We start from the raw sequence: 27,175 nt of genomic DNA on the forward strand, positions 1-27,175 counted from the left end.
ATGAAGTGTATATTACTGAATGTCTGGTAAATGTAGTATAATATTTTTTATTTCCTCTCTTGTGATCTGTTTCTTTTCACAGCGTGCTTGGAAGACTATACAGGTGAATCTGGGACTTTCACTTCTCCAAACTTCCCCAGTAATTATCCCAACAACTTAGAATGCATTTATAGGATCACAGTGAAAACCAGCCAACAGATTGCATTGCACTTCACAAACTTCTCCTTGGAGGAGGCCATTGGTGGAATATGTATAGCAGATTATGTGGAAATCAAGTGAGCACCTTTATTTCATCATAATCTTTTTCATTATTTATTTTCATTCATAATCTTTCTTGGAAAGGTTAAGGAAAAAATATAGAAATTTTCTGTAAAGCTCCTTTTTGTGCTCTTTCTTGCAAGATATAAAGTTTGTCATTCTATACTGCTGAACTGAATGAATAAGCATTTTTAGAACTCTAATGGAAAACTGATGAACTCATAAAAGTGCTAACAAAAGATCAAGATGAAAAAAAAATTAATTACCTGGGACTGAGTGAACTGATGAGGATGATTATAATTTTTGTGACTTTCTGTTTGAATAAAAATGAATAAATAATAAAGTTTATCATTTGGAACCTGGCTTAACAGTAGGAAAACAGAAAATTGCATAAGATTCGGTGGTTATTTCGAAGTGATTATTTTATTGGGAATATTTAAAAATAAACTCTGAATTTTATTTGGGCAGAGTAAACAGATATACTACTGGTCTGAAATTAGATACTTGCAATTCAGGTACTGAATACCTACTTTATGTAAAATCAATTTAAATTTTAGGCTGTTTACTGTCCATTTAGTCTAATTTGTCATAAAAATCATGGTAAGATAAAGTTTTCACAAAGTTTTTTTGTGTTCAGATAATAAATTCTAGGCTTGTGAATTTCAGTGCAAGGCTTTTTTCTTTAATTCTTTAGTGCTTTGAAAGAATGGGTTTTAAAAGTTATATTTGCAGTAAAGGTGAGTTAAGTTATACATTAATATCTCCCCAAATCATTACATTGAGTTAAATTAGACTAATCAATTTGGTGTGCATCTGTGTTAAATTTTTTATTTGGCATTTCAAAAGCCTAGAATCGTATACTATTTTACAGTAAATTTTGTTCTATGATGTAAAGTAAGATACTAAAACAATAAAGCATTATCATACCATGTAATGCTAAAACAACATAATTTTCAGCAATCATTGGACTTTAATGTTGAGTGAATATTTTTTTCTAGGCTTGAAAAAGCTATAGATTATAAACTAGATTTAAGACCCCAAAAGTTCTTGGGGAAAGAATTATTTTCAAAATTTTGCTTAACTATGTCAAATATATTAAATTTTGAAAATTTTCAAATGAGAAGAAAAACATTTACGTTTTCTCTGTAAAATTAAGCAACATTTGTTTCTACTGTTAATAATTATGGTTTCTTTATCCTTTGTTCTCTGACCCATTTGCCAGATGCTTTATTTGAGAGGGAGAAGATTAAACACTTTTTCTCCATTTGCAACTGGTTATATAAAATGTCATGCCAACCATACATGATGGTTATTCTATGTTATTATTCATATATTATTTAATGAAGTGAAAAATTGAAATTGTTTTTAGAATATTTGAGAGAGAGGTTGACTGACAAACTGATCTGTTTTTGATCTCAAAGTTCAATTAACGTTCAATGTTTATATCGTCATATTATCAATACCCTAACAAATGATCACATCTGTATTTTGTCACAGGAATGGAGGCTATGAAACTTCACCACCCCTGGGGCAATACTGTGGCTCAAATCCACCTCCAAGAATCATCTCCCACAGTAACAAACTATGGTTAAAATTTAAGAGTGACTTCTTTGGCTCAGGGCCTGGATTCTCGGCTTACTGGGATGGGTCTTTAACAGGTAAATGGCCAAGACTTGTCTTTTATTGGAGAGTCCAGTCTAACTGGCATCTTGATTGTTGGATTGCTGTGCTCTTATCTATTTTTTTTCCAGCTGTATTTTGTCAGTACTATTTATAATAAACTTCAACATTGTGAATATTTCTGAATTAACAGTAGCCGTTTTGTTTTTATTTTTGAAGGACAAAGTAAGGGAAAATGTTCTAGTTCCCTGGTATAGTTCATCAAGCTGTTCATCTTGGGTAGGAAAAGGAAAGTACATTGATGTGAATTAGGGTTATAGGCTAGCTACTCTTTGGTGGTGCAGTTTTGTTTTGCAACTTGGTTTAAAGGGGAGTGACAGTAGCACCAGTTTGATATAGACAAGAAGATGCAGTTTTACCAGAAAGAGAAGGATGTGTGTCCTCCCATGTCTCTCTCCCGTAGGTTGTGGAGGCAATCTCACCACTCCCACCGGCGTGTTCACATCTCCCAACTACCCGATGCCCTACCACCACAGCTCCCAATGCCACTGGTGGTTGAAATCCAGCCACGGCAGTCCGTTTGAACTGGAATTTGAAGACTTCCATTTGGAGTATCATCCAAACTGCACTTCAGATTATCTGGCCGTATGTATAAAGTTTCACTTGTAGCCTTCACTGCTTCCATCTGGCCCAACACACCTTAATGCATCATTTTTTATTTTTGAGATTCGGGAAAGGGGAACATTTAAACAAAAGATCCATATTAAAAACTTAAACAGAATAAAAAATTAAAAGAAAATTTGATGAAAATAGCCTTCTAAGTACAGCATATATTAATGAATGTCTTGGTACACTAAGTACTTAAAATATCAATATATTAAATATGTACTGTTAAGATATGGTTAAAATCTCCTGAAAGGGGTTGTGAGATTTATCATATTTATTATCTATATAATTTCTATATATACACTGAAAACTAACAATCTAGAGGATGTATTAGAGGGTGAATTAGAGAAGATATTTGAAGTCATCGAAACAGGACTTTTTGTAGTATCAGCAAGTCACCCTCGTCCACTGAAAAACCATCTAAATAAAAAATGTATTAAAGTGCAATAAATTATAAACTATGAACTAAAAAAGCAAGGAACACTACTGATAATAGCTATGGTCTCCAAAACATGTAATAATCCTTCATTTTCAATCTTTACATTTCAACCTGGGTTCTGAGTTCATGGCTCAAGTTTATAGACATTTAAATATAATTTTAAAAGATATTTTGATTCAGGACTCTTCTTTTGTCATATCATTTTGTATTTCTTCCCCACTTCTTAAGAAATACAGTGTCCTTTAGATAGTGTTTATAGCCATAATCATCTGACATTTAAAACGTTTTCTTAAAGGTATATGATGGACCAAGTACCAGCTCTCATCTGCTAACTCAGCTTTGTGGGAATGAGAAACCGCCTGTCATCCGTTCTAGTGGAGACAGAATGTCTTTAAAACTGAGGACAGATGAAGGTCAGCAAGGACGTGGCTTCCTGCTTAAATACCACCAGAGTAAGTGTGTGTGCCAGTTGCTTGGTGCCTATAGTGGGTCTTCAATCTCTGGATGAATGAAGCAAATTGAAATAAGTATAACCTATTGGTTTGAGCAACTGAAAGAAATCTTACCTCCTTATGAAAAAAAAATTTAACTCTATCTGAGGGAGAAATGCTTACGCCTTGAATTTAATGTCGTGCAACTAAAGCACGTGGTAAGCTACAGAAACTTCGAAGGGGAATATGCTGAGACAGTCGCAATTCAGCTAAAGATCAGTGTAACAGGTTAACAGCTAATGGGTTTTCATTTGGATTAAACATTACAATCTTCTAATTAGACATTATTCCATTGTACCGAAGTGTATCAAACACTATTGTTTTTTTTTTTCTTCTTTCTATTTATTTATTTATTTATTTTGCTTTATAACAAATTTAATCAGTTATACATATACATATGTTCCCATATCCCCTCCCTTTTGCGTCTCCCTCCCACCCTCCCTATCCCACCCCTCCAGGCGGTCACAAAGCACCGAGCTGATCTCCCTGTGCTATGCGGCTGTTTCCCACTAGCTATCTACCTTACATTTGGTAGTGTATATATGTCCATGCCGCTCTTTCACTTTGTCACAGCTTACCCTTCCCCCTCCCTATATCCTCAAGTCCATTCTCTAGTAGGTCTGTGTCTTTATTCCTGTCTTACCCCTATGTTCTTCATGACATTTTTTTTTCTTAAATTCCATATATATGTGTCAGCATACAGTATTTGTCTTTCTCTTTCTGACTTACTTCACTCTGTATGACAGACTCTAGGTCCATCCACCTCATTACAAATAGCTCAATTTCATTTCTTTTTATGGCTGAGTAATATTCCATTGTATATATGTGCCACATCTTCTTTACCCATTCATCCGATGATGGACACATAGGTTGTTTCCATCTCTGGGCTATTGTAAATAGGGCTGCTATGAACATTTTGGTACATGTCTCTTTTTGAATTATGGTTTTCTCAGGGTATATGCCCAGTAGTGGGATTGCTGGGTCATATGGTAGTTCTATTTGTAGTTTTTTAAGGAACCTCCATACCGTTCGCCATAGTGGCTGTACCAATTCACATTCCCACCAGCAGTGCAAGAGTGTTCCTTTTTTTCCACACCCTCTCCAGCATTTATTGTTTCTAGATTTTTTGATGATGGCCATTCTGACTGGTGTGAGATGATATCTCATTGTAGTTTTGATTTGCACTTCTCTAATGAGTAAAGATGTTGAGCATCCTTTCATGTGTTTGTTGGCAGTCTGTATATCTTCTGTGGAGAAATGTCTATTTAGGTCTTCTGCCCATTTTTGGATTGGGCTGTTTGTTTTTTTGTTATTGAGCTGCATGAGCTGCTTATAAATTTTGGAGATTAATCCTTTGTCAGTTGCTTCATTTGCAAATATTTTCTCCCATTCTGAGGGTTGTCTTTTGGTCTTGTTTATGGTTTCCTTTGCTGTGCAAAAGCTTTTAAGTTTCATTAGGTCCCATGTGTTTATTTTTGTCTTTATTTCCATTTCTCTAGGAGGTGGGTCAAAAAGGATCTTGCTGTGATTGATGTCATAGAGTGTTCTGCCTATGTTTTCCTCTAAGAGTTTGATAGTGTCTGGCCTTACATTTAGGTCTTTAATCCATTTTGAGCTTATTTTTGTGTATGGTGTTAGGGAGTGATCTAATCTCATACTTTTACATGTCCCTATCCAGTTTTCCCAGCACCACTTATTGAAGAGACTGTCCTTTCTCCACTGTACATTCCTGCCTCCTTTATCAAAGATAAGGTGACCATATGTCCGTGGGTTTATCTCTGGGCTTTCTATCCTGTTCCATTGATCTATCTTTCTGTTTTTGTGCCAGTACCATACTGTCTTGATTACTGTAGCTTTGTAGTATAGTCTGAAGTCAGGGAGCCTGATTCCTCCAGCTCCATTTTTCGTTCTCAAGATTGCTTTGGCTATTCGGGGTCTTTTGTGTTTCCATACAAATTGTGAAATTTTTTGCTCTAGTTCTGTGAAAAATGCCAGTGGTAGTTTGATAGGGATTGCATTGAATCTGTAGATTGCTTTGGGTAGTAGAGTCATTTTCACAATATTCATTCTTCCAATCCAAGAACATGGTACATCTCTCCATCTATTTGTATCATCTTTAATTTCTTTCATCAGTGTCATAATTTTCTGCATACAGGTCTTTTGTCTCCTTAGGTAGGTTTATTCCTAGATATTTTATTCTTTTTGTTGCAATGGTAAATGGGAGTGTTTCCTTGATTTCACTTTCAGATTTTTCATCATTAGTATATAGGAATGCCAGAGATTTCTGTGCATTAATTTTGTATCCTGCAACTTTACCAAATTCATTGATTAGCTCTGGTAGTTTTCTGGTAGCATCTTTAGGATTCTCTATGTATAGTATCATGTCATCTGCAAACAGTGACAGCTTTACTTCTTCTTTTCCGATTTGGATTCCTTTTATTTCCATTTCTTCTCTGATTGCTGTGGCTAAAACTTCCAAAACTATGTTGAATAAGAGTGGTGAGAGTGGGCAACCTTGTCTTGTTCCTGATCTTAGTGGAAATGGTTTCAGTTTTTCACCATTGAGGATGATGCTGGCTGTGGGTTTGTCATATATGGCCTTTATTATGTTGAGGAAAGTTCCCTCTATGCCTACTTTCTGCAGGGTTTTTATCATAAATTGGTGTTGAATTTTGTCGAAAGCTTTCTCTGCATCTATTGAGATGATCATATGGTTTTTCTCCTTCAATTTGTTAATATGGTGTATCACGTTGATTGATTTGCATATATTGAAGAATCCTTGCATTCCTGGAATAAACCCCACTTGATCATGGTGTATGATCCTTTTAATGTGCTGTTGGATTCTGTTTGCTAGTATTTTGTTGAGGATTTTTGCATCTATGTTCATCAGTGATATTGGCCTGTAGTTTTCTTTCTTTGTGACATCCTTGTCTGGTTTTGGTATCAAGGTGATGGTGGCCTCGTAGAATGAGTTTGGGAGTGTTCCTCCCTCTGCTATATTTTGGAAGAGTTTGAGAAGGATAGGTGTTAGCTCTTCTCTAAATGCTTGATAGAATTCGCCTGTGAAGCCATCTGGTCCTGGGCTTTTGTTTGTTGGAAGATTTTTTATCACAGTTTCAATTTCAGTGCTTGTGATTGGTCTGTTCATATTTTCTATTTCTTCCTGATTCAGTCTTGGCAGGTTGTGCATTTCTAAGAATTTGTCCATTCCTTCCAGGTTGTCCATTTTATTGGCATAAAGTTGCTTATAGTAATCTCTCATGATCTTTTGTATTTCTGCAGTGTCAGTTGTTACTTCTCCTTTTTCATTTCTAATTCTACTGATTTGAGTCTTCTCCCTTTTTTTCTTGATGAGTCTGGCTAATGGTTTATCAATTTTGTTTATCTTCTCAAAGAACCAGCTTTTAGTTTTATTGATCTTTGCTATCGTTTCCTTCATTTCTTTTTCATTTATTTCTGATCTGATTTTTATGATTTCTTTCCTTCTGCTAACTTTGGGATGTTTTTGTTCTTCTTTCTCTAATTGCTTTAGGTGCAATGTTAGGTTGTTTATTCGAGATGTTTCCTGTTTCTTAAGGTGGGATTGTATTGCTATAAACTTCCCTCTTAGAACTGCTTTTGCTGCATCCCATAGGTTTTGGGTCGTCGTGTCTCCATTGTCATTTGTTTCTAGGTATTTTTTAATTTCCTCTTTGATTTCTTCAGTGATCACTTCGTTATTAAGTAGTGTATTGTTTAGCCTCCATGTGTTTGTATTTTTTACAGCTCTTTTCCTGTAATTGATATCTAGTCTCATAGCATTGTGGTCGGAAAAAGATACTTGATACAATTTCAATTTTCTTAAATTTACCAAGGCTTGATTTGTGACCCAAGATATGATCTATCCTGGAGAATGTTCCATGAGCACTTGAGAAAAATGTGTATTCTGTTGTTTTTGGATGGAATGTCCTATAAATATCAATTAAGTCCATCTTGTTTAATGTATCATTTAAAGCTTGTGTTTCCTTATTTATTTTCATTTTGGATGATCTGTCCATTGGTGAAAGTGGGGTGTTAAAGTCCCCTACTATGACTGTGTTACTGTCGATTTCTCCGTTTATGGCTGTTAGTATTTGCCTTATGTATTGAGGTGCTCCTATGTTTGGTGCATAAATATTTACAATTGTTATATCTTCTTCTTGGATCGATCCCTTGATCATTATGTAGTGTCCTTCTTTGTCTCTTCTAGTAGTCTTTATTTTAAAGTCTATTTTGTGTGATATGAGAATTGCTACTCCAGCTTTCTTTTGGTTTCCATTTGCATGGAATATCTTTTTCCATCCCCTTACTTTTAGTCTGTATGTGTCTCTAGGTCTGAAGTGGGTCTCTTGTAGACAGCATATATATGGGTCTTGTTTTTGTATCCATTCAGCCAATCTGTGTCTTTTTGTGGGAGCATTTAGTCCATTTACATTTAAGGTAATTATCGATATGTATGTTCCTATTCCCATTTTCTTAATTGTTTTGGGTTCGTTATTGTAGGTCTTTTCCTTCTGTTGTGTTTCTTGCCTAGAGAAGTTCCTTTAGCATTTGTTGTAAAGCTGGTTTGGTGGTGCTGAACTCTCTCAGCTTTTGCTTGTCTGAAACACTATTGTTTTTGTCTTCTATCTCAAAAGGTACTTAAATTTTATTAAGGGAGACTATGCTTATGAATCATATGTGAAGTAGGCACATTCTTTGCTGTGGAAAAATCTGGTCATTGTAGAGATGCCATTTTAAAATCTGCTTTCCCTTGAGGCATGATGGTGGAACTAAAGGAGCATTGAACAAAGAGTCAAGGGTCCCAGGTGTTTGTTCTAACCCCCAAGTCCCTCAGAAGTTCACTTGTTTTCTCTGGGGTTGCATGACTTTCTCATAAAAAAAGATTACATTAGTTGATCAGGAAATCTCCCTTCTAGCACTAGAATTAAATACTTCCTAAATTTAGTTTCAAAATGAAAATTCAAGAAAATAAGTTTTCCTTTAATTTATGTTATTTAATAAACACTTCATTTGTGTTTTAAAAAGTAGAGTTCGTTGCCCCACCAAAGCTAAATTTATCAATAATTTTGGCACAATTACCTAAAAATGGAATGAAAATTATAAGATCATAATCTGAATACACAGATTATGCCCTTTGGATTAGTTGAAAGAGTATTAATATTTAACCTTGAAATGTATGAATTTGAAGGCTCACATTCACTTACTTCTGGGAGTTAGGCTACATTCTAGGTAGTTTTGAATATTGAGTTTTAATGATATATGGCTTTGTTCTTCAGAAATTCATCGTTAGTATATGAAAATCTCTCCCCAGTTTTATCAAGGGATGTATCTGTTTGGTTGAGCATATAATCATTCTCTAATATTATTATTGCTGTGATAATTTGTTTCTTGATTATAGTCATGTTGATTATTAAAGGTCCCTTTCTTTTCTTTGTATTCCTGTGATATTTTGTTTTTCTCTAATAATGTCAGAACACTGAAGGAGTAACGTAGTGCACATGGATATAGGTCCTTAACGGTAGAATCAGAGCTAACCGGTGAGATTTTCTGTGCAATCTGCTATTTGAAATTGGAGGTTTGCAGATAGTATAATGTCTGAGCACTGGGAGACAACCCATAGGGTTTAATGGAATATATTTTCCCCTGCCCTGTTGTGTAGTCATTGAGGCCCATGGTACCTACCTGCCTAATAGTTGTGACTTCTCGCAGGCATCCAAAACAACAAAATTCTTCTTTAGAAAACCTTGGTGGTCAAAAATGTGACCTAAATATTTTTAAGAAGAAAGAGTTTTATTCCCTTGTTCCAGCAAAGGAAGATTTTGAAGACCCACAAATGTAGGCTTGTCCATACCAAAGCTTACAAATGATGTCCCAGCCACCAGTGGAGAAGCAGTGTAGTAGAAACTCATCTAGGAACCACGTTTTTCAGAGACAACGTTTTCGATGTAGTATTTATTTTCCCATTCTCTTTTATTGCACATCATACAATATGAAAAAGACTCCAGAAGAGGCCTGCACAGGCCTTATTCAAGCCATTTAGTTTGGCGGAATTTGGCACTGACTCCCAGGACTACCCTGTACCTAGAAGTCCCTAGCATGGTTTTGTTGAACATTCAGCTGAAGGAAATGCCACCACTGGCTTGAAGACTTTTTTCAGAATTTAATGCTTTTATTTCTTCTTCAAATCCTTTACATGGCTTCTGTTCGTTTGATACTTCCTGATGACTAACTGGAGGAATAGCAGAGTCTTTATTATGGATTTCATGCTGACTTTTGAAGGTTCAACAAAGCCATGCTGTTATTCATTTTTAGCTCTCACATAGGACTTTGTGTTTTTAAACTGTTGAATTTAAAGGCCAAGATTTCTGTCCCTTCCAAATGCTAAAGTTAGAAAAACAGAAGCATGGAATGTTTACTGCACTTTTCTAAACAAACAAATTAGACTGATGTCTGAGTCGTGCTAAGCTGTTCTGCTCTGCACCGATTCACAGGAATTTGATGCCTATTTTAACGCAGGCCAGTTTAATGACAATTTAAGGTTTATGAATTCACTTAAGTATTATTGCACATGTGTTCTAAATGGAAACCGTTTCTCTATAAAGATGCTGCACCAACTACATGTGTATTTATGCATGTATGTGTGCGTGTGTCTGCATATATACACACACTCACATACATATAGGTTTCTTTTTTTTATAAATTTACTTATTTTTTGTTTTCATTTTTGGCTGCATCAGGTCTTTGTTGCTGCGCGCGGGCTTTCTCTAGTTGCGGTGAGTGGTGGCTACTCTTCGTTGTGGTGCACGGGCTTCTCATTGCAGTGGCTTCTCTCGTTGCGGAGCACGGGCTCTAGGCGTGCGGGCTCAGTAGTTGTGGCATGCCGGCTCAGTAGTTGTGGGCTCGCGGGCTCTAGAGCTCAGGCTCAGTAGTTGTGGCGCATGGGCTTAGCTGCTCTGCGGCATGTGGGATCTTCCTGGGCCAGGGCTCGAACCTGTGTCCCCTGCATTGGCAGGTGGATTCTTAACCACTGCGCCACCAGGGAAGCCCCATAGGTTTCTTTTTAACCTAGCTGTTTTCCTAAAGGAAAATCTCACACACATCTTGGAGCAGTTATGATATATATGACTGTGGTTCTTAACAATCATTATTTTTTCCAGCGTGTGAGAACGTGGTGATTGTGAATCGGACCTATGGCATCTTAGAGAGTATACATTATCCAAATCCCTATTCCGTCAATCAGCGTTGCAACTGGACCATCCAAGCAACAACTGGAAACACTGTGAATTATACGTTTTTAGCCTTCGAATTGGAACCTCACCCAAACTGCTACACCGACTACTTAGAGGTATGTGTTCTGAAGCTAAATAAATCTCTGCATTTTCAGCTCAAGTTAGCAAGCCAAGATAAAAGTCATCATGCTTCGTAGAACCGAATCTCTCACTCTGCCTACATGTCTATAGTATGCCAACTACCCATGGTATTTGAACAGGTATATTTCATGTCTCTTTCACTGCATCATCTTGATAGTAAGGATATTTAATCTACTAAATTATATTCACAAATAACTGTGTTTTTAGGTTTCAGTGTAACTTCTGGACTGAGTAATCTCGTATTGCTTAAATAATGCAGAAGTAGAAGAATAGCTTCTGGTTTTTGTTGGTTGTTTTTATGTTTGTTCTCTGTAAACAAAGAATCAGAAAGTATTTAAGTATCATGGCTTTATTTAACACTTAATTTACCTGATACTGGGAATCATGATTTTTATTCTTGTTTTTTATTTTTAAACTTAAGTTCATTTCAGTTAATTTTTCTATTTGTAAAATGGAAGTTTCTATTTGTTACAATAATGACCACCAATAACATTTATTGAACTTTCCATATACAATGCTATGTGATAAAAGTTGCTTGAGAATTAGGTAACCCAAAATATGAGGTAATCTGCTACTTTTATGATAAAATATTTTATTTACCAAAGCTTTTTTGCTAACTTGCATATGCAACTCTGTAGAGATATAGATTGAACAGGTAGGCAGCTACTTACTTTACTTTACAAATGTAGTTATACATTCATATATAAAATTATATATTTTATAAACTATTATATTAGTTTAGAATATTATTTTCCACTTTCACACTTCATGAAACAATTTTACTCAGGCTATTTACATATATTTTGCCATCTAGTTTTCATCATTAATAAAATCACTTTTTGAGTCCTCTAACACATCATCTTTTATCTCCGTCTACATTGCTAATATATAATACTTCTGAATCCATGTATGATGTTTTCACTAGAAATCTTTTCTGAAGAGACCAGTACCCACTGTGATAACATTAAGACATTTCCCCTCAACCCATCTATCCACAACACAATTGTTTAGTGTGTTTCTCTTTAAGATGGTCAGTGATTTTTGGAAGTCTTGCTTGCAAAGGCCTCCAACGTTCAGCACATGTAACTTTGAGGCCATATTCCCAGGGAAAAAACCATTATCTTTGTAAAAGTTTCTTAACCCTCTTTTTTACCAATTCTTTAAAACAAACTAGCATTGATCGAGGTCATTTGAGATTGACATATTTTTTCCAAATTGTGCTTTTGTTCAAAACAAAGAAGAGAAAGCTTCCCATACTTTGAGAGACTTTGTGAGGTGCCGAATTTATGGATTCCCTTGTTTTTGAAGGATACTTTCTTTGGGTAAAAAAAAAATCTTGCTTTATATTTAGAAAAACTCAGTATGGTAGAAATAGTAAGCATAGTGTTTACCCATCAGAAAGTTATATTTATTAGTATTCAAAGAAAATGTGAGACAACGTAAAACAAACATAAAACAAGCATGAAACTGACAGTGGTTTTAAAGTCTCCTTTCCTTGATCTAGTGCTCAGGTGGTCTTCACAAGCTTAACAAAGGCATGTTTGTCTCATTCCTTTACCTGGAGTGATCACCGTTTTCTTTTCTTCACATGGTGAGACACTGTCCATTCTTTAGGGAAAAAAAGGCACAGGTTGCTTTCAAAGCCACGTGTTCATACCACAAACCCAGCAGTCTATCATATCATATTTGTACTTCTGTGACTGTGTCCACATGCCCTACTGGACCATGAACTTTCTGAAGGTGTGAGCTGTCTCTGATTAACTTTGTAACCCAGGCACTGATTACAGAGTTGGGATCTTATAGGGGTTCAGTAAGTTCAGGTTAAACTGAATATCACAGTCATATTTTAGCATCAGCTTAAGGAGAGCTATTAATTAATGAGAAAGCACTGAATTCCAAACTGGCCTTTTTGTATAATCTCTACACAGTCACTGCAATTCAGCCATTTCAAGCACAACCCAAAATACAATTCGTGGGCGTGAAGAATGTTGCACATTTAACAATCTGCTGGGTGCCTTATTTGATAAAGCACAGTGGAGAGAGCGGGGCGGGGAGGAAGCTTTTGAACTGGGTTTGAAAGGAGGCTTTGGCAGAAAGAATGGGGAGGAACTGAGCTGAAACCTTTCCAGGGACCGTACTCCAGCTCTTTGGACTTACTTGAGGGTGGAATGGTAACAAAAAGGCCCATCAGATAATTTTTGGAAGTGCTCGAAAACTGTCAAATGAAAAATACTTGTTCCAACAATGGCCGAGCCACTAATCAGAGGCCGTCCACAGATGATGTGTATCTTAAGCAACATTGATGGTGAGAGCAGCAAAAACACAGAATGAGAACCAGAAGTTCAGCAAAGCCTTCCAAAGAATCACACTGTTGCCAGAGAGAGGAGAGGTTTTCCATTTCTTTAAGCCAAGGGGCAAGACCAGAGCAATCTCTACAATGGCTGGTTTATGATGGAAATTTTAAAAGCACAAATAACCACTTAAGGAGAGAAAAGCCACAAACACAAAGTCTAGTTTTCATTATTTTAATAACTTCTAGTTCAAGGGTTTTTTCAAGTGACTTAGCCAAGACCAAAGTGAGTAGCTATTACTGCAGCCAGAATTGAGTTATTTTGAATTAACAGGATTGAAACTATGAAAGGACTTGATTAGGTGCTGGTTGGACACTGTGCCCAGCCTTGCTGAGAGGTGTGGGTTGGTAAAGATCCCACTGGGAAGCGAATCCATCCTTTATTTCTTTGTCCTCTGGGCAAAATGAAATGATTCAGATTTAGAAATAAAATACTCAGTGGGAGGAAGGGTCATTTGCTTAAAGGAGTAAGACCATGTTGCCCATGCAATTTGGGAAAGTCAACCTTAAGGATTTCTTTTGTATTTTATAACTTGATTTCACTTTTTCATTTTTATTTTGAGTCTGAGGCTCTATGTGGAAGAAGAGATTTTTCATAGGTATTGAATATACAGACAAAAGTGACGGATTTGGGAGAAATCAGCACAGAGAGGTACAGGAAATCCAGGGCCAGTGTTAGGTCATCTGGGAGCATGTGGGTGGGGAGAAGAGGAAGGAGGAAACCTACGAGGTTGTGGTATCATGGAAGCTGAGGGGAGAGACTGTGACACAAGGTGACAAGGAGAAATGCTCCCAGAAAGTCCAGAAAGATCAGCTCTCGTGGGATACCCTCCTCTTCGTGTTCTCTTGTATGTCAGAGTCTCTTAAAATGTGGCACTGGATTGGATTCAACACTCCCGCTAACCTGGCGTTGGACCATATTATCTGGTTCTTGTGCTCTGGTATTGTAGGTTTGTTGTTAGCCAAGTCGTAATGTTGGATGATATTAAACACCTGTAATCTCCAGGTCACTTTTACATGAATGGCAATGGCTTCATAGCCAAACAGGATATTGTTTCTATTAAATTATATTTCACTCTTTTGCCTTAGAATTCCATCTCATCATGATTCCTCTAAATCCTGATTCTCTGGTCTTTAGAGCATTATTCATTTGCATATAAACTCATTGGCCATTGGCCTATGACTTCTCCAAAAATAATTGATAAAAATATCAAAAAGGGGCCTCCCTGGTGGCGCAGTGGTTGAGAGTCCGCCTGCTGATGCAGGGGATACGGGTTCGTGCCCCGGTCTGGGAGGATCTCACATGCCGCGGAGCGGCTGGGCCCGTGAGCCATGGCCGCTGAGCCTGCGCATCCAGAGCCTGTGCTCCGCAACGGGAGAGGCCACAACAGTGAGAGGCCCGCGTACCGCAAAAAAAAAAAAAAAAAAAAAAAAATCAAAAAGACGCTACCTGTTTCAAATACTCTAAAATGATAGGTTTCTTGGATTAAAATGCATCTGTTATTGAACGTTTTTGGGATAGCACTATTCAAACAACTTGGTAATAATAATAGCTGGTGTTTATTGAACACATTATTTGCCAGGTAATTCTCGCAGCAACCGTGTGACGTAGGAAATGTCATTTTCCCATTTGACAGGTGAGGAAACTGAGACAAAGCCAGGTTGTCTGTAGTCACAAAGGTTATAGTAGCGAAGCCAGGCCTTCCACCAGGCTCCGTGGCTGTGGACTGGTGCTCTGAGCCGTGACACCACGCATACTCCATGCGTGTCCTCTTCCGTAATTGTCACTCTCAGAGGTGACAAGAGGGGGTCTCCATGGAACCCTCAGGTTGACCACTCTAGTGACACTGTCACCAAGAGGAATTCCTGTTATTTAGCGTGACACTTTCATAGGGAAGCAGTGGTCATTGGCTATATCTTTGCTACATACCGACAACTTACGTCCAGTGTCCAATTTAGAACTTTTCCCGAAATTACCATCAATCTTACTCATCTGTGAGCTTCCAGAATAAATCTTTCCCACATTTTGGAAGTTGAAACATTTTGCCTTCAGACCTCTGGCAGTCCTGCTGTTCTGCCTTATACTCTTGGTTACAGGTACACACTCACACTAACCCATGGAGAGAAGATTAGTGTTTGGGAAAGGGCTGTTCCCCTAAGAAAGGGAGAAACCTCATGCCACGGGATCAGCTGAAAAGCCGGGGGAGGGCGGGAACCAAGGGGGCTCAGTAGCCTCTCCTTTCTTTCTCCTTTCTTCTGGCTTTGTTGCTTCTCCCTGCGTACGTATAGTCCATTTCTATCTTTCATCCCCAAAGCTTCCTCTGAGTTTCTGCAACCTCACAGTTTTAGCTTAAATAAGGCTACCCCAGCCATGACACTACGTGACCATGGACCTCAAGTGCTCACAGCCAACTAGACTTTCCCTTGACAAATTACAAGGATGGGTGGCTCATCTTTTTCAGTTTGACAACAAGGCATGGATCTAGCCTGCCTATGGATGAGCGCCCCTCTAGGCGGCCTGACCAGCTCTGACCAGGAGCAGTGAGGCCCAGCCCTCTGGCCTGCATTGCTCACAGTTCACGTCTATGGGAAGAGGCAGAACCTTCCAGCAGGGATGAGGATTCTGCCGGCATGCTAAAGCATTGTTTTGTTCTTTTTTTTTTGGCCGTGCCCTGCGGCTTGTAGGATCTTACTTCTCCAACTAGGGATTGAACCCGGGCCCTCGGCAGTGAAAGTGCGGAGTCCTAACCACTGGACCGCCGGGGAATTCCCCTAAAGTGTTGTTTTGAATTACCCATGAAGCGAGCAAGATTACAAAATTAGTTCTGCAATGACCGCACCTCTCAGTTCAATAGGATGTAATGCACTTAAACCTGGAAAAATTCATGTAAAGGAATTGACTGTCTTATCTTCTAAATTGGATTTCAGTGTTTCTTCTTCCAGTTTCAAGATCATACAAGAACTCTTTCTACTTCATCTTCACCACATTACACTATCTTCTGTAAGCACTGGTCCAACTCACATTTTCATCTTTCTTTTGCCCCAGTCATAGCTTTAAAACATAGACATATTTTTCTAATTGCACCCTATCCCAAAGTTTAGCTAATTTGTGTGCTCATACGATGGTCAGAAGCGTCCTGGGTGGCCCCATGGGTTTGTTTCTTAGATTGAGTTCTTCTGAGGTTTTCCCTTTTACTGCTCCCCAAATTAGCCCTGACTTTGTGGACAGAGTTTAATTTTTTAAGAATTTGTCATTTTTCTTGAATTTCCTTTCCTTTATTGTTTTTCTTTGTTCTTTTTAAAATTTTTAAAAAAGATTTTGGCTGTGTTGGGTCTTCATTGCTGTGTGCAGGCTTTCTCTAGTTGAGGCGAGCGGGGGCTACTCTTCGTTGCGGTGCGCGGGCTTCTCACTTTGGTGGCTTCTCTTGTTGCGGAGCACGGGCTCTAGGCATGCAGGCTTCAGTAGCTGCAGCACGCGGGTTCGGTAGTTGCGACACACGGGCCCTAGAGCGTGCAGGCTTCAGTAGTTGTAGCACACGGGCTCAGTAGTTGTGGCTCACTGGCTCTAGAGCACAGGCTCAGTAGTTGTGGCACACGGGCTTAGTTGCTCTGCAGCATGTGGGATCTTCCCGGCCCAGGGATTGTATTGGCAGGCGGATTCTCAACCACTGTGCCACCAGGGAAGTCCCTAATTTTTAATTTTTAAATTGTTTTTGGTCCCTGGGCTCATATCTCCTTGCAAAGTCTCACTCTCTCAAGCCTCAAGCTCATGACTGATGTGTCCCATTATCACAGGCTCTAGGGAAATTGATCACTCTCTCCTAACGTTTTGGTCACTTCTACAGTAACAACCACTTCTCTGCTGGTCAGGATTAGTCCATGAGAGCACTTCTCTTCACTCTTTACTTTCTGACAGAGGACAGCATATAAAGAATTCAGCAAATGCTATGCTTTTTTTAAGAACAAGACACCAGAGGTGTCTGGGAGGTGTCTGGAAAGACATCTGCCCGTTGCCATTCCTGTGTGTCTTTTTGCTCCACTAGTGTTGATATGCTTCCTTTGCCAAAAAAAAAAAAAAGTTTCTGCTGAGGGAGAAGCTGATGGTGGAGGATAAAGCCCCCATAACTGGCTGCTAAATCTGGCTGCCTTCGAGAATCATCTGGGGATCTTGTTAGAAAAATGTATTCACAGACCCCACCCCAGACCCACTCAATCAAAATCCCTGGGAATCCCAACAGAGCAAACCCCATCTAAGCCTTAGTCCAGGAGCTGAGGCCACTGTCTGTCGTTCACTTCCACTGTGACAGCACATTTTATCCTCACTTCAAAGCTCTCTCCTGGGAAGCTGTAAGTATTTTAACAGGTATCTTCTTAACATATACCTTCGAGTGCTACTACATGTTTCTTTTTCAGTAGGTCTTACTTTTCCATTGCTACAGCTGAATTATATGCTTTGACTCACCAAGGCCTGGTGATGCTGTTATGTTTATCTCATTACATTAAAATGTCAGATTCACTTTACAATGTGTGAATTCTGATTCTAAACTTTCTCCTCCACTTTCTTTATTTGGCATCTTTGCCACTATCATCTTACATGACATCTTTCATATCTTTCTGATGCCTTCCGCTCTCCACTTATGTCCATTTCAAGTCCCCTCAGTTATGTCAGTGACTTCTGTCAAATGCATTTCCCTCTAGTCTTTATAAGATTCACTTCATGTCTTGCCAACTCCTCTTTCTGATGTCATCCTGTTCACCAGATGTTTATATCATTGCTTATTGCACTTCCATGTCCTCCTTTCAGTGACAGAATAAGCCGCTGCTAATGAAAAAAACGGATGAAAACATTACTAATGTCCCTCAGTCTTCCAGTCCTATATCCATGTTGTCTAAGTCTGCAGCCTGAGCAGCATTTTCCATCACTGCAACTGTGCAACATCAGACCCACAGGCTATTGTAATTAGTTAAGGAATACTAGCTGTTTTATGGAGAACTTGGAAATTCTTAGATGCTTAGTACAATACAAGTTTATTTCTCAATCATGTTAGAGACCAATGTAGGTATTCCTTTGCTTTCCACATAGTGATTCAGGAAGCCAGACAAAGGGGAATTTGATTTGGGGAAGCCACTTAGCTTTCTCTGCCACAGATGTTTTACAAACAAAGAGACCTAAATTCTAATAAATTTGGGAAATGCTGAATCAAACACAATGTAACAGGATCAGTTGTTTTGTTCTGTTTTTGCTATAGTACTTCCTCAGGCTATTACCATCTACATATGCATCATTCATTCATTTATCCACTCATTCAGTCATTCAAGTATAATTTAGACACATAGGCTGTGGAAATAAAACCGTTCTAGCATCAGTTTTTCTTGTTTTCATGGAGGAGACAGACCTTCATTTATCACACAATACAAAGTTAGTCACAAGCCGTGTGAAGCGCTATCAGGGAATATCATCGGGAGCTCCAGAGACACGAAGCAGGAGGACCCGGCTCATCCGTGGGTCAGAGGACGCATCCCTGGGGACGGGTAACTGAGCAAGGTGTCAGGGAGCTGTAGGGTTCACAAAGGGAAGTTGTGTTTGAGGAACTGTCAAAGGTAAACAAAACCAGACACTAGTCAGAGTTGAAAGAACATGTTTTAATCAGCGTTTTGCTCCTGCAGTAGGGAAGCAGGTCCGGCATGAACTGAGCTGAACTTCAGTTTGTACAGAGATGACCGGGTGTTTCAAAGGGAGAATCAGGGAGCTGGGAGGGGACCCGCGGGGCCTCGAGCAGAGTCAGGGATGTGAAAAACTAGCGAGCGTTGGTCACCATGAGCGTGGTTAGGCCTCTGTGTCTGTATCTGGCAGTGACGGAGGTAAGGATTCAATCCTCTCACAGAGACTGGGAGGCAAGGGGCCTGTCCTTCGTAACGGTTGCATTTCAAAGGAATGGAGTTTAGATCCTTGAGAAAGACACTCTGAGTTGTAGGACATACATATCTAATATATCTCAAAAGGACAGGAGAAGGACTCACAATTTTAAGCCCTTTTTAGTATGTGCTCCAAGAAAGGGTGGTCAGGGGCCTATCCTCAGGTGTTGGCTGGAACAAACAGTAAATCCTTTAGGCGGCCTTGAGCTTTCTCAGGCAGGCACTTGGAGGGGGGCTGGGGTCATCCTGGGGATGTGACCTTGAGCTGTTAGAAACTACGTTCGTGTTTGTTTCGGTCCTTTAATTTGGGGAGAATAAGTGGATGAAATCATTTGTGCGGAGACTCTGCATTCTTTATAGGCCGAGGTTGAGGCTTAGGAAGGCTCAGAGGAGCTCGGCTCGAGTCCGGTCGAGGAGAACATCTGTCAGAATCGAAAGGACACAGCGTGTCTGAGGCCAAGGCTGAGGCTCCCAGCTGGGCAGGGACCTGCAGGTTAGAGCCCTGTGTGCAGGTTCAGAGTTCCAGTGACCGCTTGGGGCAGCAGAGACAGCATGCTGGATTGGCACTTTGCCACACTCTGGCTTCGAGAATAAGTGGGAGGGATAAGAGGAACTTTGGAGATTCAGAAAGAGGATTGCTGCAGTTCAGGGGCGAGATGGCCAGCCCTTCACATGGCTGTGGAGGGAGAACGTGTCAATGACAAGGGATTTGAGAGCACCTGGGGGGTAGAATCAACCGAACTGGACCAACACTGGATGGGGCGGGCATGGTAACACAGCGAAAAGAAAGACATCAGGATACAGCGTAATAGAACTGTGTGCAGAGCAACAACCAGGAGAGGAGACACTCAGGGGGACATGAAAGGCAGCATTCCAGATGGGTTCCATCTTGGCCCAGAATTCTAACACCTATTGGACATTTGTAATCCACAGAACATTCTTAGGGAAACATTATTCTAGAGATGTTTTCCAAATTTTTTTTCCCATTTTTGTTCTCATACAAAGAAGCAAAATGTTCAAGTTCATGAGAGATTAGAAAATTCTCCTTCACATCTCAAACGTCCCTTTTGAGAATTACAGTAATCATAACACATTTTAAATCAACTATACTCCAATAAAAATTTTTAAAAAAAGATTCACAGTAATCAATGTCTACTATGTGCCAGCCACTCTTATGGACACCTTGATAGATAATTATTGCTTATCTTCAGGATGATTTGGCAATTGGATGGTTCTGTGGTCATTTACAGGCAGGAGAACTGGGCCTCAGGTAAGCAACAATACGCACGCTAAGATCACACTGGCAGGAGGTGATGGACCCAGGTCGCTCTAACCAGCAGGCTCTGAAGTCCACTTGGGTTCAAAGCTTTTGCTCTTTCTCACTAGCTGTGACCTTGGGCACAGAATTTAACCTCTGGCTTCCTCGGCTTCCTCATGTATTAAATGGCAAAAGTACTTACAACTACTCACGAAGTTGTTATAAGATCAAATGAAGCGACCTGCCCAGCTGTCAAGTATGAGTACTCCAGAAACGTTTATTACTCCTCCCCCGTGCTCAGCCTGCAGAGGGGATGACTCCCTCTTGGCCATTCAGATGCTTCCTCCTATCTTTCAGGGCGTTGTCTCTCCATCTCTTGGACAAGTCGTCTCCCTTCCTCGTGACTCTTCGGTTATGAGTGGCCGTTCCTCCCTCCTGAGGTCTGACTTCCTCTCGCAGGCACAGCCTGGGTCTGTTTGGCTCCAAAAGTTCAGAGTCTGTTCTCTTTCTCTTCCAAGTGTCCTTCCTCCACCATCCAGCTCTTGGGAGGACTTTGACTTCTTTTATCCTTTTTTAAAGACTTTGCATCCTCTCTAATAAGCCAAGTGTGCACAGATGTCTGTGTTTGCATCACTGCTGGTCTCATGAAGACACAGCTGATTCTGTACAGATCTCACAAACAGTGGCCTCAGTTTCCCGACTTTTTGGTTTAAAGGTAAACCACAGTTGGAAGCGGCTCCAGACCCTGATCTTTCTGTCATTCTTGGGCCGTTCCCTGGAATCTGAACTGCTCAGGCCAGCTCTCTTCTATCTGCAGACTATTGTGGATGCCAATAGTAAACTAAGATTTAGTAACTCACCTTGCTCACTCACTAGAGGATGTCTTGCAGGCACTCAGTCTCCATAATAGAACATGAAATCTTGCTCAGTAGTCTCGGCACCTGTTTAGTTTGGTATAGTATAGACTCTGGAGCCAGGTAGCCTGGGTTTAAACCTGGACTTCGCCGCTAACTAGCCAGGAAATGTGGAGCGAGTTATTTAGCTTCTAAGTGGCCCACTTTCCCATCTGTAAAATGGGATGGTCAGCACAAAAGAGTTTTTATATATAAAGAGACTGGCACATAGTAAACACTTACATAATGTCATTATTTGCCCCAGCACCTCAGTTAGGTATAAAGAAATTCCTAAATAGAGAGCATTCAGTTCTTTAGGCTGAGATATAAATAACAGTTCATTTCTCAAGACATTTAATTTTCCTCTTGCTTTCTGTCTACAGCCTGCTTCACTAATGCATTTGACAGTTCTCACAAAGGGTAAATGATAAATGATAAAGCCAACATTTTGGTCCACTTATTTTATTCCAAGCTCTATTAAGAAATAGAGTGAACAAAATGTTGATTCCATTGAATAACAGGAGTTTTGGGTGTTATCACTGTTACTTAAAGAATTATTTTTGTTACTCTCTGTTATCAGAGAGAATAAGGACTTTGCTTTATTTTTGAATTTAACAATTCTTTTTTAAAAAAAAATAATTACCAATGAAGGAAACAAGAACGATTCTTCTTGAGTTGTTGACGCCTTTCGAAATGTTGACTTGCCTCTCTATACCTGTTTCCAGAATTCTAAAGTGGGGATAAAAATGTTATCTGCATTATAGAGCTGCTAGGAATTTTATTTTATTATTTTTAAAAATTAATTAATTTATTTTTTTAATTTTTGGCTGCATTGGGTCTTTGTTGCTGCACACAAGCTTTCCTCTAGTTGCGGTGATCGGGGCCTACTCTTCGGTGCGGTGCGCGGGCTTCTCATTGCAGTGGCTTCTCTTGTTGCGGAGCATGGGCTCTAGAGCGCAGGCTCAGTAGTTGTGGCTCGCAGGCTCTAGAGCTCAGGATCAGTAGTTGTGGCGCACGGGCTTAGTTGCTCCACAGCAGGTGGGATCTTCCCAGACCAGGGCTCGAACCCATGTCCCCTGCATTGGCAGGAGGATTCTTAACCACTGTGCCACCAGGGAAGCCCCTAGGAATTTTAAATTAGGTAATAACATGGAAAGGCCTTAGAGTGATACTCAGCACAGCATAAGTGCTAATAAATATTATTTATCATTTTCTTAAACGTAAACACAATTTCATGGGTTATTTGATTTCCAAAACAGCCTTCCCAGCGTGATTAGCGTAGATTGGCCCCACCTGTTGAAAGCAGGGCTCCCTTTCCCTGGCCTCACAGATTTCCTCCAAAAGCCACAGGGCCTGGGTATCCGAATTGAAGAGTGGAGTAGTTAAAAATCCCATTTGCTGGCTGGAGAAGTGCAGAGAAGCAGAGGAGATCTGAGGTCTTAGCAGTGATTGATCTGCACTGACTCTGTTATCATGGCGCTTCCATGGCACACTTCCTGGGCAGATGAGTCATGTTTCCTGGAACTGTCCGTCAGAGGAAGTTTGCTTCTAGGATGCCTGGCATTTTGCTTAGAATTCAGAGATAAGCTATTTCAATTCTAAGGACAACCGCTGTTCAAAACCGCACGTAAAAAGTGAAAACAGTGTGCCAAACAATCCAGTTGAAGGCTCCCTACCGGATATGAATCTAGCATTGGACGAAGCAGGATCATGATTCAAAAGGAGTTTAGAATGAAGCGTATCCATTGGTTAATTAAGCCAAATACTTTGTAGTGTCATTAAGTGCAACAAGAAGGATTTTAGAAGAATTTTAAGACTCCCAAGTAAAATGCCCAAGTAAAATGTGAGGTTTTTTAATTACAGAAAATTAAAAGGAGAGATGTTTATTTCAGTGTGATCAACATCCCTTTCCTCAAAGGAAAATGCTGATCATCTGTCACCATCCCTCACAACGAAGAATTTTCATGTGATTGCATTAATTTGCTGCAGTTGAGGCAGATACAGCCGCCTTCAAAAGAGAGCCTTTGCTCTCAGATTCAAAAGAAACTGTGTGTTTCCCCTCTAAGAATCCTCTCAAACATGAAGGACAGGATCAGGTTAACTAATAATCAGACCTACCAATAATTTCCACACTACCCGCAAGCCAGTGAAAATTCCATTTGATGCTCAAAACCTGAAATTGCTCTAGCCACACTTCCTTTCCTGGTGGTCCTCACCTAGCTCTACTTCTCAGACCACAGGCATCGAGTGCGTGCAAGGTCTCTTCCATCATCCAACAGACACATGGCATGAAGCAGAAGGCTAAATTCAAACATTAGTGGTCATTGTTGTGGCTTTCCGTTAATTACACTGATTGACTCTTTTTTTTTACAATGGGAACAATTTCCACCCGCAACATTTCAGAAATTTTTCAAAAATGACATCTTCACCCTTCAGTTCTTACATGTACTTATGTACTGAACAGGCTTTCTTCTCCCGCCCTCCCTCAATTGGGGAAGAGTTTGCATGGCAGGGCTTTCGGTCCTTCCAGCTCCAGGTTCTAGGATTTCATGCTGTACTATAGGTCCCTCCCTGTTTCTGAGTCCATCTGTAGCAGATGGTTAGGCTTTTAAGAGGCAGAATAATTTTTTTTAAATGTTGAGTGCTTCACAGTAGTGGTAGAGTTGGCAGAGGGAAGGCTGCGATTCATGGAATTAAATGTTCATGTATATACAAGGGAGAAGATGCTTGGCTTTCAAAGCATTTCACTTCCCACTAGGGAGGGAATTAGGCACTTATTGGTCCATCAGTGACTATCAAAACTTATGTTTGTGAGAGCTTTTTAGTCCCTGAACATCTGAAAGAATGCTTTTTTAATAACGAATTAGTCTAATTAATAATAAAAACCTAGTTATGATTAAAAAAGGAAGCATTGGGGACAAAATATGGTTTTAAATTAATGCTGGAGGAGATTACCTTATATAATAACATTTTAATGGGCTAATTTTCATGGATAATCTTGAGACACATAAAAAGGATTATGGAGACAGACAATATAATATTTTTAGTAGACCAGCTGGGGATCTGAGAACCTAAAAGGGTAGGGAATTCTGGCACTGGAAAAACATTACCAGTGCACATCTACATTGCTATGTCAGAAGGTCCCCAGAGACAATGCTTTAAAAATAAACTTACCAGATTACACAGGAATACAGTCATTGCAGACATTTTAGAAGATATAGAAAAACCTAGATAAAATAAAAATAACCTAAATTACATCATTACTGATCATATTTGGTGGTATTTATTTCCTGTAGTTTCATCCTATGTATTTATTTTATTTTAACATTCGAAGGGGACCATTTTGTACATACTGTCCTGTAATGACTTTTTTACATGTAACGGTAGCTTGTGAATGTTTCTCCTTGTTATTTATTTATCTCCTTGTTACACCACAACATTTGCAACATCGAATGTTCCACCGTCACAATACAGCCACCCATTCTTGTTGTAAAACACATAGAATCTTTGCACATTTCCACTACTATAAACAATGCTGAAATAAAACATCTTTGTAGTTAAACCTTTGCATACATCCATGATTAAACAATGATTAAACAAAGAAACAAACCCAAATTGGCCTTTGTGGCTTCTAAAATAAGTAATGTGTAGAAAGCAAAAATAAAATAAATATCAATGCGCTATTAAGAGGGGACAGCAGCTAGCCACCCCATGGAAAGGAGACTATATGGTCTGTGTTTGAGACAGACCTGTAATTCAGAGTGACACAAAATAACTCAGAATGTGGTCTTTCAGCGGTGTTTCTTGGTCTCCTACAAAGCCCAGCACTGAGTCATTGTTTCCTTTTAGATGGTACCTCATGCTTCCTGCTGCAGCCTGCAGCACGTGGCAGTGCGGCTTTTCCCGGGCCAGGGGAGATGTGTGCCTCTGTATCCGAGGGCACTGCGGGCGCCCCGGTGTCTCACGGGGAGCCTTCACCTCCCAGGGCCATCACAGAGCCCTCTAGAGCCTACCATGCTCTGCTGATGTGCTTTCCTTTAAACATTTGCCTAATTTACCTCCCACAATTGGATTCTTTTTTTACCCCCTGAGGCTCTTCTCACCCACAATGGGAGCCTTTTACCCTACTTGATGAATCTTGCTTGGCAATTTCTCCTATTGTTACAGGAACATTTCAAAGCCCTTCAAATTTAAGGTAAACTCTGAAAGTTCCAAGTTTATCCAGGAGATTTGTTTGTAGACATTGGACAACAATGTTCTCAACAGCTGTTCTAATAAAGCAGTTCCCATAGTTCCTGGTACAGTTGTTTTTTGGGTGGGGAAAATCGGAAGAGGTGCTCTAAGAATTCACCGGTTCCCACTCCTCTGGAGTTCCAGGGGCCAAGCAGCCAGAGCTGCAGGCTGGCCGGACGGAAAGGGGAGAGGAGGCTGCAACAGGAAAAAACACAGGTAGAGCCACTTTGCTCACCGGTGGTCTCTCCCTGATCCGCTCACCAGGGCAGCCTTGACAGATTCCCCAGTGTCCTCTTCGCCACCAGCCCTGCCATGATCCACCATCTCCCTCCACTCAGACACACACTCCACGGTCAGTCTGCCCCACTGTGCCCCACACAAAAAAACAGGTCGTCATAGCAACACGCTGCCCCTGATGGCCATCCATCTCCTCACAAGTGATTCATTGATTTGTTGCTTCCCCGTCTGGTCTGCCAGGGATGATTCCTAAGAAATATTTTACGTGAGTCAGTTCAAGTTCTTTCTACCTACCCATCATATTTTTTCTCTCAAAACTATTTCTGGTATGGTTTCTTTAGAAACAAGGTTGGTTCCCTTTGCCTCTGACCAAGAGTTAGACTAACATTTGGGGTACTTTACATATGCCAGGACTCATCCTCAACCTATTACCTGGTTTGTCTCATTTGCTAAAAGCACAACAACCCTATGAGATAAGTACCATTAAGATGCCAAGTTTACAAAGAAATCTTAGCTTATGGAGGTTAAGTAATTTTCACAAGATTATATTCTAAGCAAATTTTAGAGGTAGACTGGACTTTGAATCGAGAGCCTGACACTGACCACTTTGAATATACTGTAGTGTGTTCCTACAGTAAAATTACTGTCCGGCTCTCAGTTGAAATATAATCTTCTACTAGTGATATTGACTTCAAAAAGCCACTCCCTGAACTCACTGAGTATAGTTCTCAGAAATGTAACCATCTTCTTGACATTGACCAGAATTTTTGCTCTCTAAAACTATCAGGCATTCTCTACTATACCTAGAATTCTCCCTCACGGCAGATGAATTATTTCAATTACATATTAAACTCTAAAGGATAAAGTTCTTTTGGGGTTTTTAAAGATTTGTAATAGGAACTGGACCAAAATTTTTTTCTGGAAGTTTCTCCATATTTTAATGATACCATCTCAAAGAAACTCTTGATTTAATTTCTTTATATGGACTATATTTAATTCTTCTTACGATTAAATCTCCACTATAAAAATGTTTTTCTTCCAGAAAAATTTCAAGTAAATAGGAAAAACAGTAGTTAGAAAAAGTGTGAATTTGATGCTGATCTAAAATAGAAAGGGCTAAGTTTTAGTTGTTGCTCACTGTGATTCTAAAGTGGGTTTAGAAAAGAAGTCTATCTATACATCCCAAACTGAGATAGGAGACAGTTAGTTATAATTTCATTCATTAGGATCACAAATTTTCAAAATCATAAAACCATTTAGCAACAAAGAGGCCCTTGAAAAGCACATTTCTGTTCTGAGAGTTCTTTCAGTTCATAAAGTTGATTCTTGCTGAGGAAACAGGTTAGCTGACCCTGGGTTTCTCCAGACTTGAGTTCCAGTGATTCGTAAAGTACCTACAACAACCTTAATCTTACAAAAATCT

At 39.5% G+C, this 27,175-nt stretch overlaps 1 protein-coding gene across 1 annotated transcript in view; it reads left to right on the plus strand.

Moving 5' to 3' along the window:
- The window catches only part of CUBN (cubilin), a 276,969-nt gene that overhangs the window by 62,587 nt on the left and 187,207 nt on the right, over positions 1-27,175 (plus strand). The window contains exons 23-27 of the mRNA XM_079700464.1: positions 83-275; positions 1,756-1,916; positions 2,342-2,523; positions 3,279-3,435; positions 10,653-10,840. Coding sequence (XP_079556590.1) covers positions 83-275; positions 1,756-1,916; positions 2,342-2,523; positions 3,279-3,435; positions 10,653-10,840 — 881 coding nt within the window. The remainder of the gene's footprint in view (positions 1-82; positions 276-1,755; positions 1,917-2,341; positions 2,524-3,278; positions 3,436-10,652; positions 10,841-27,175) is intronic.

The sequence above is a fragment of the Hyperoodon ampullatus genome, assembly GCF_949752795.1.
Source record: "Hyperoodon ampullatus genome assembly, chromosome: 3".
NCBI lineage: Eukaryota > Metazoa > Chordata > Mammalia > Artiodactyla > Ziphiidae > Hyperoodon > Hyperoodon ampullatus.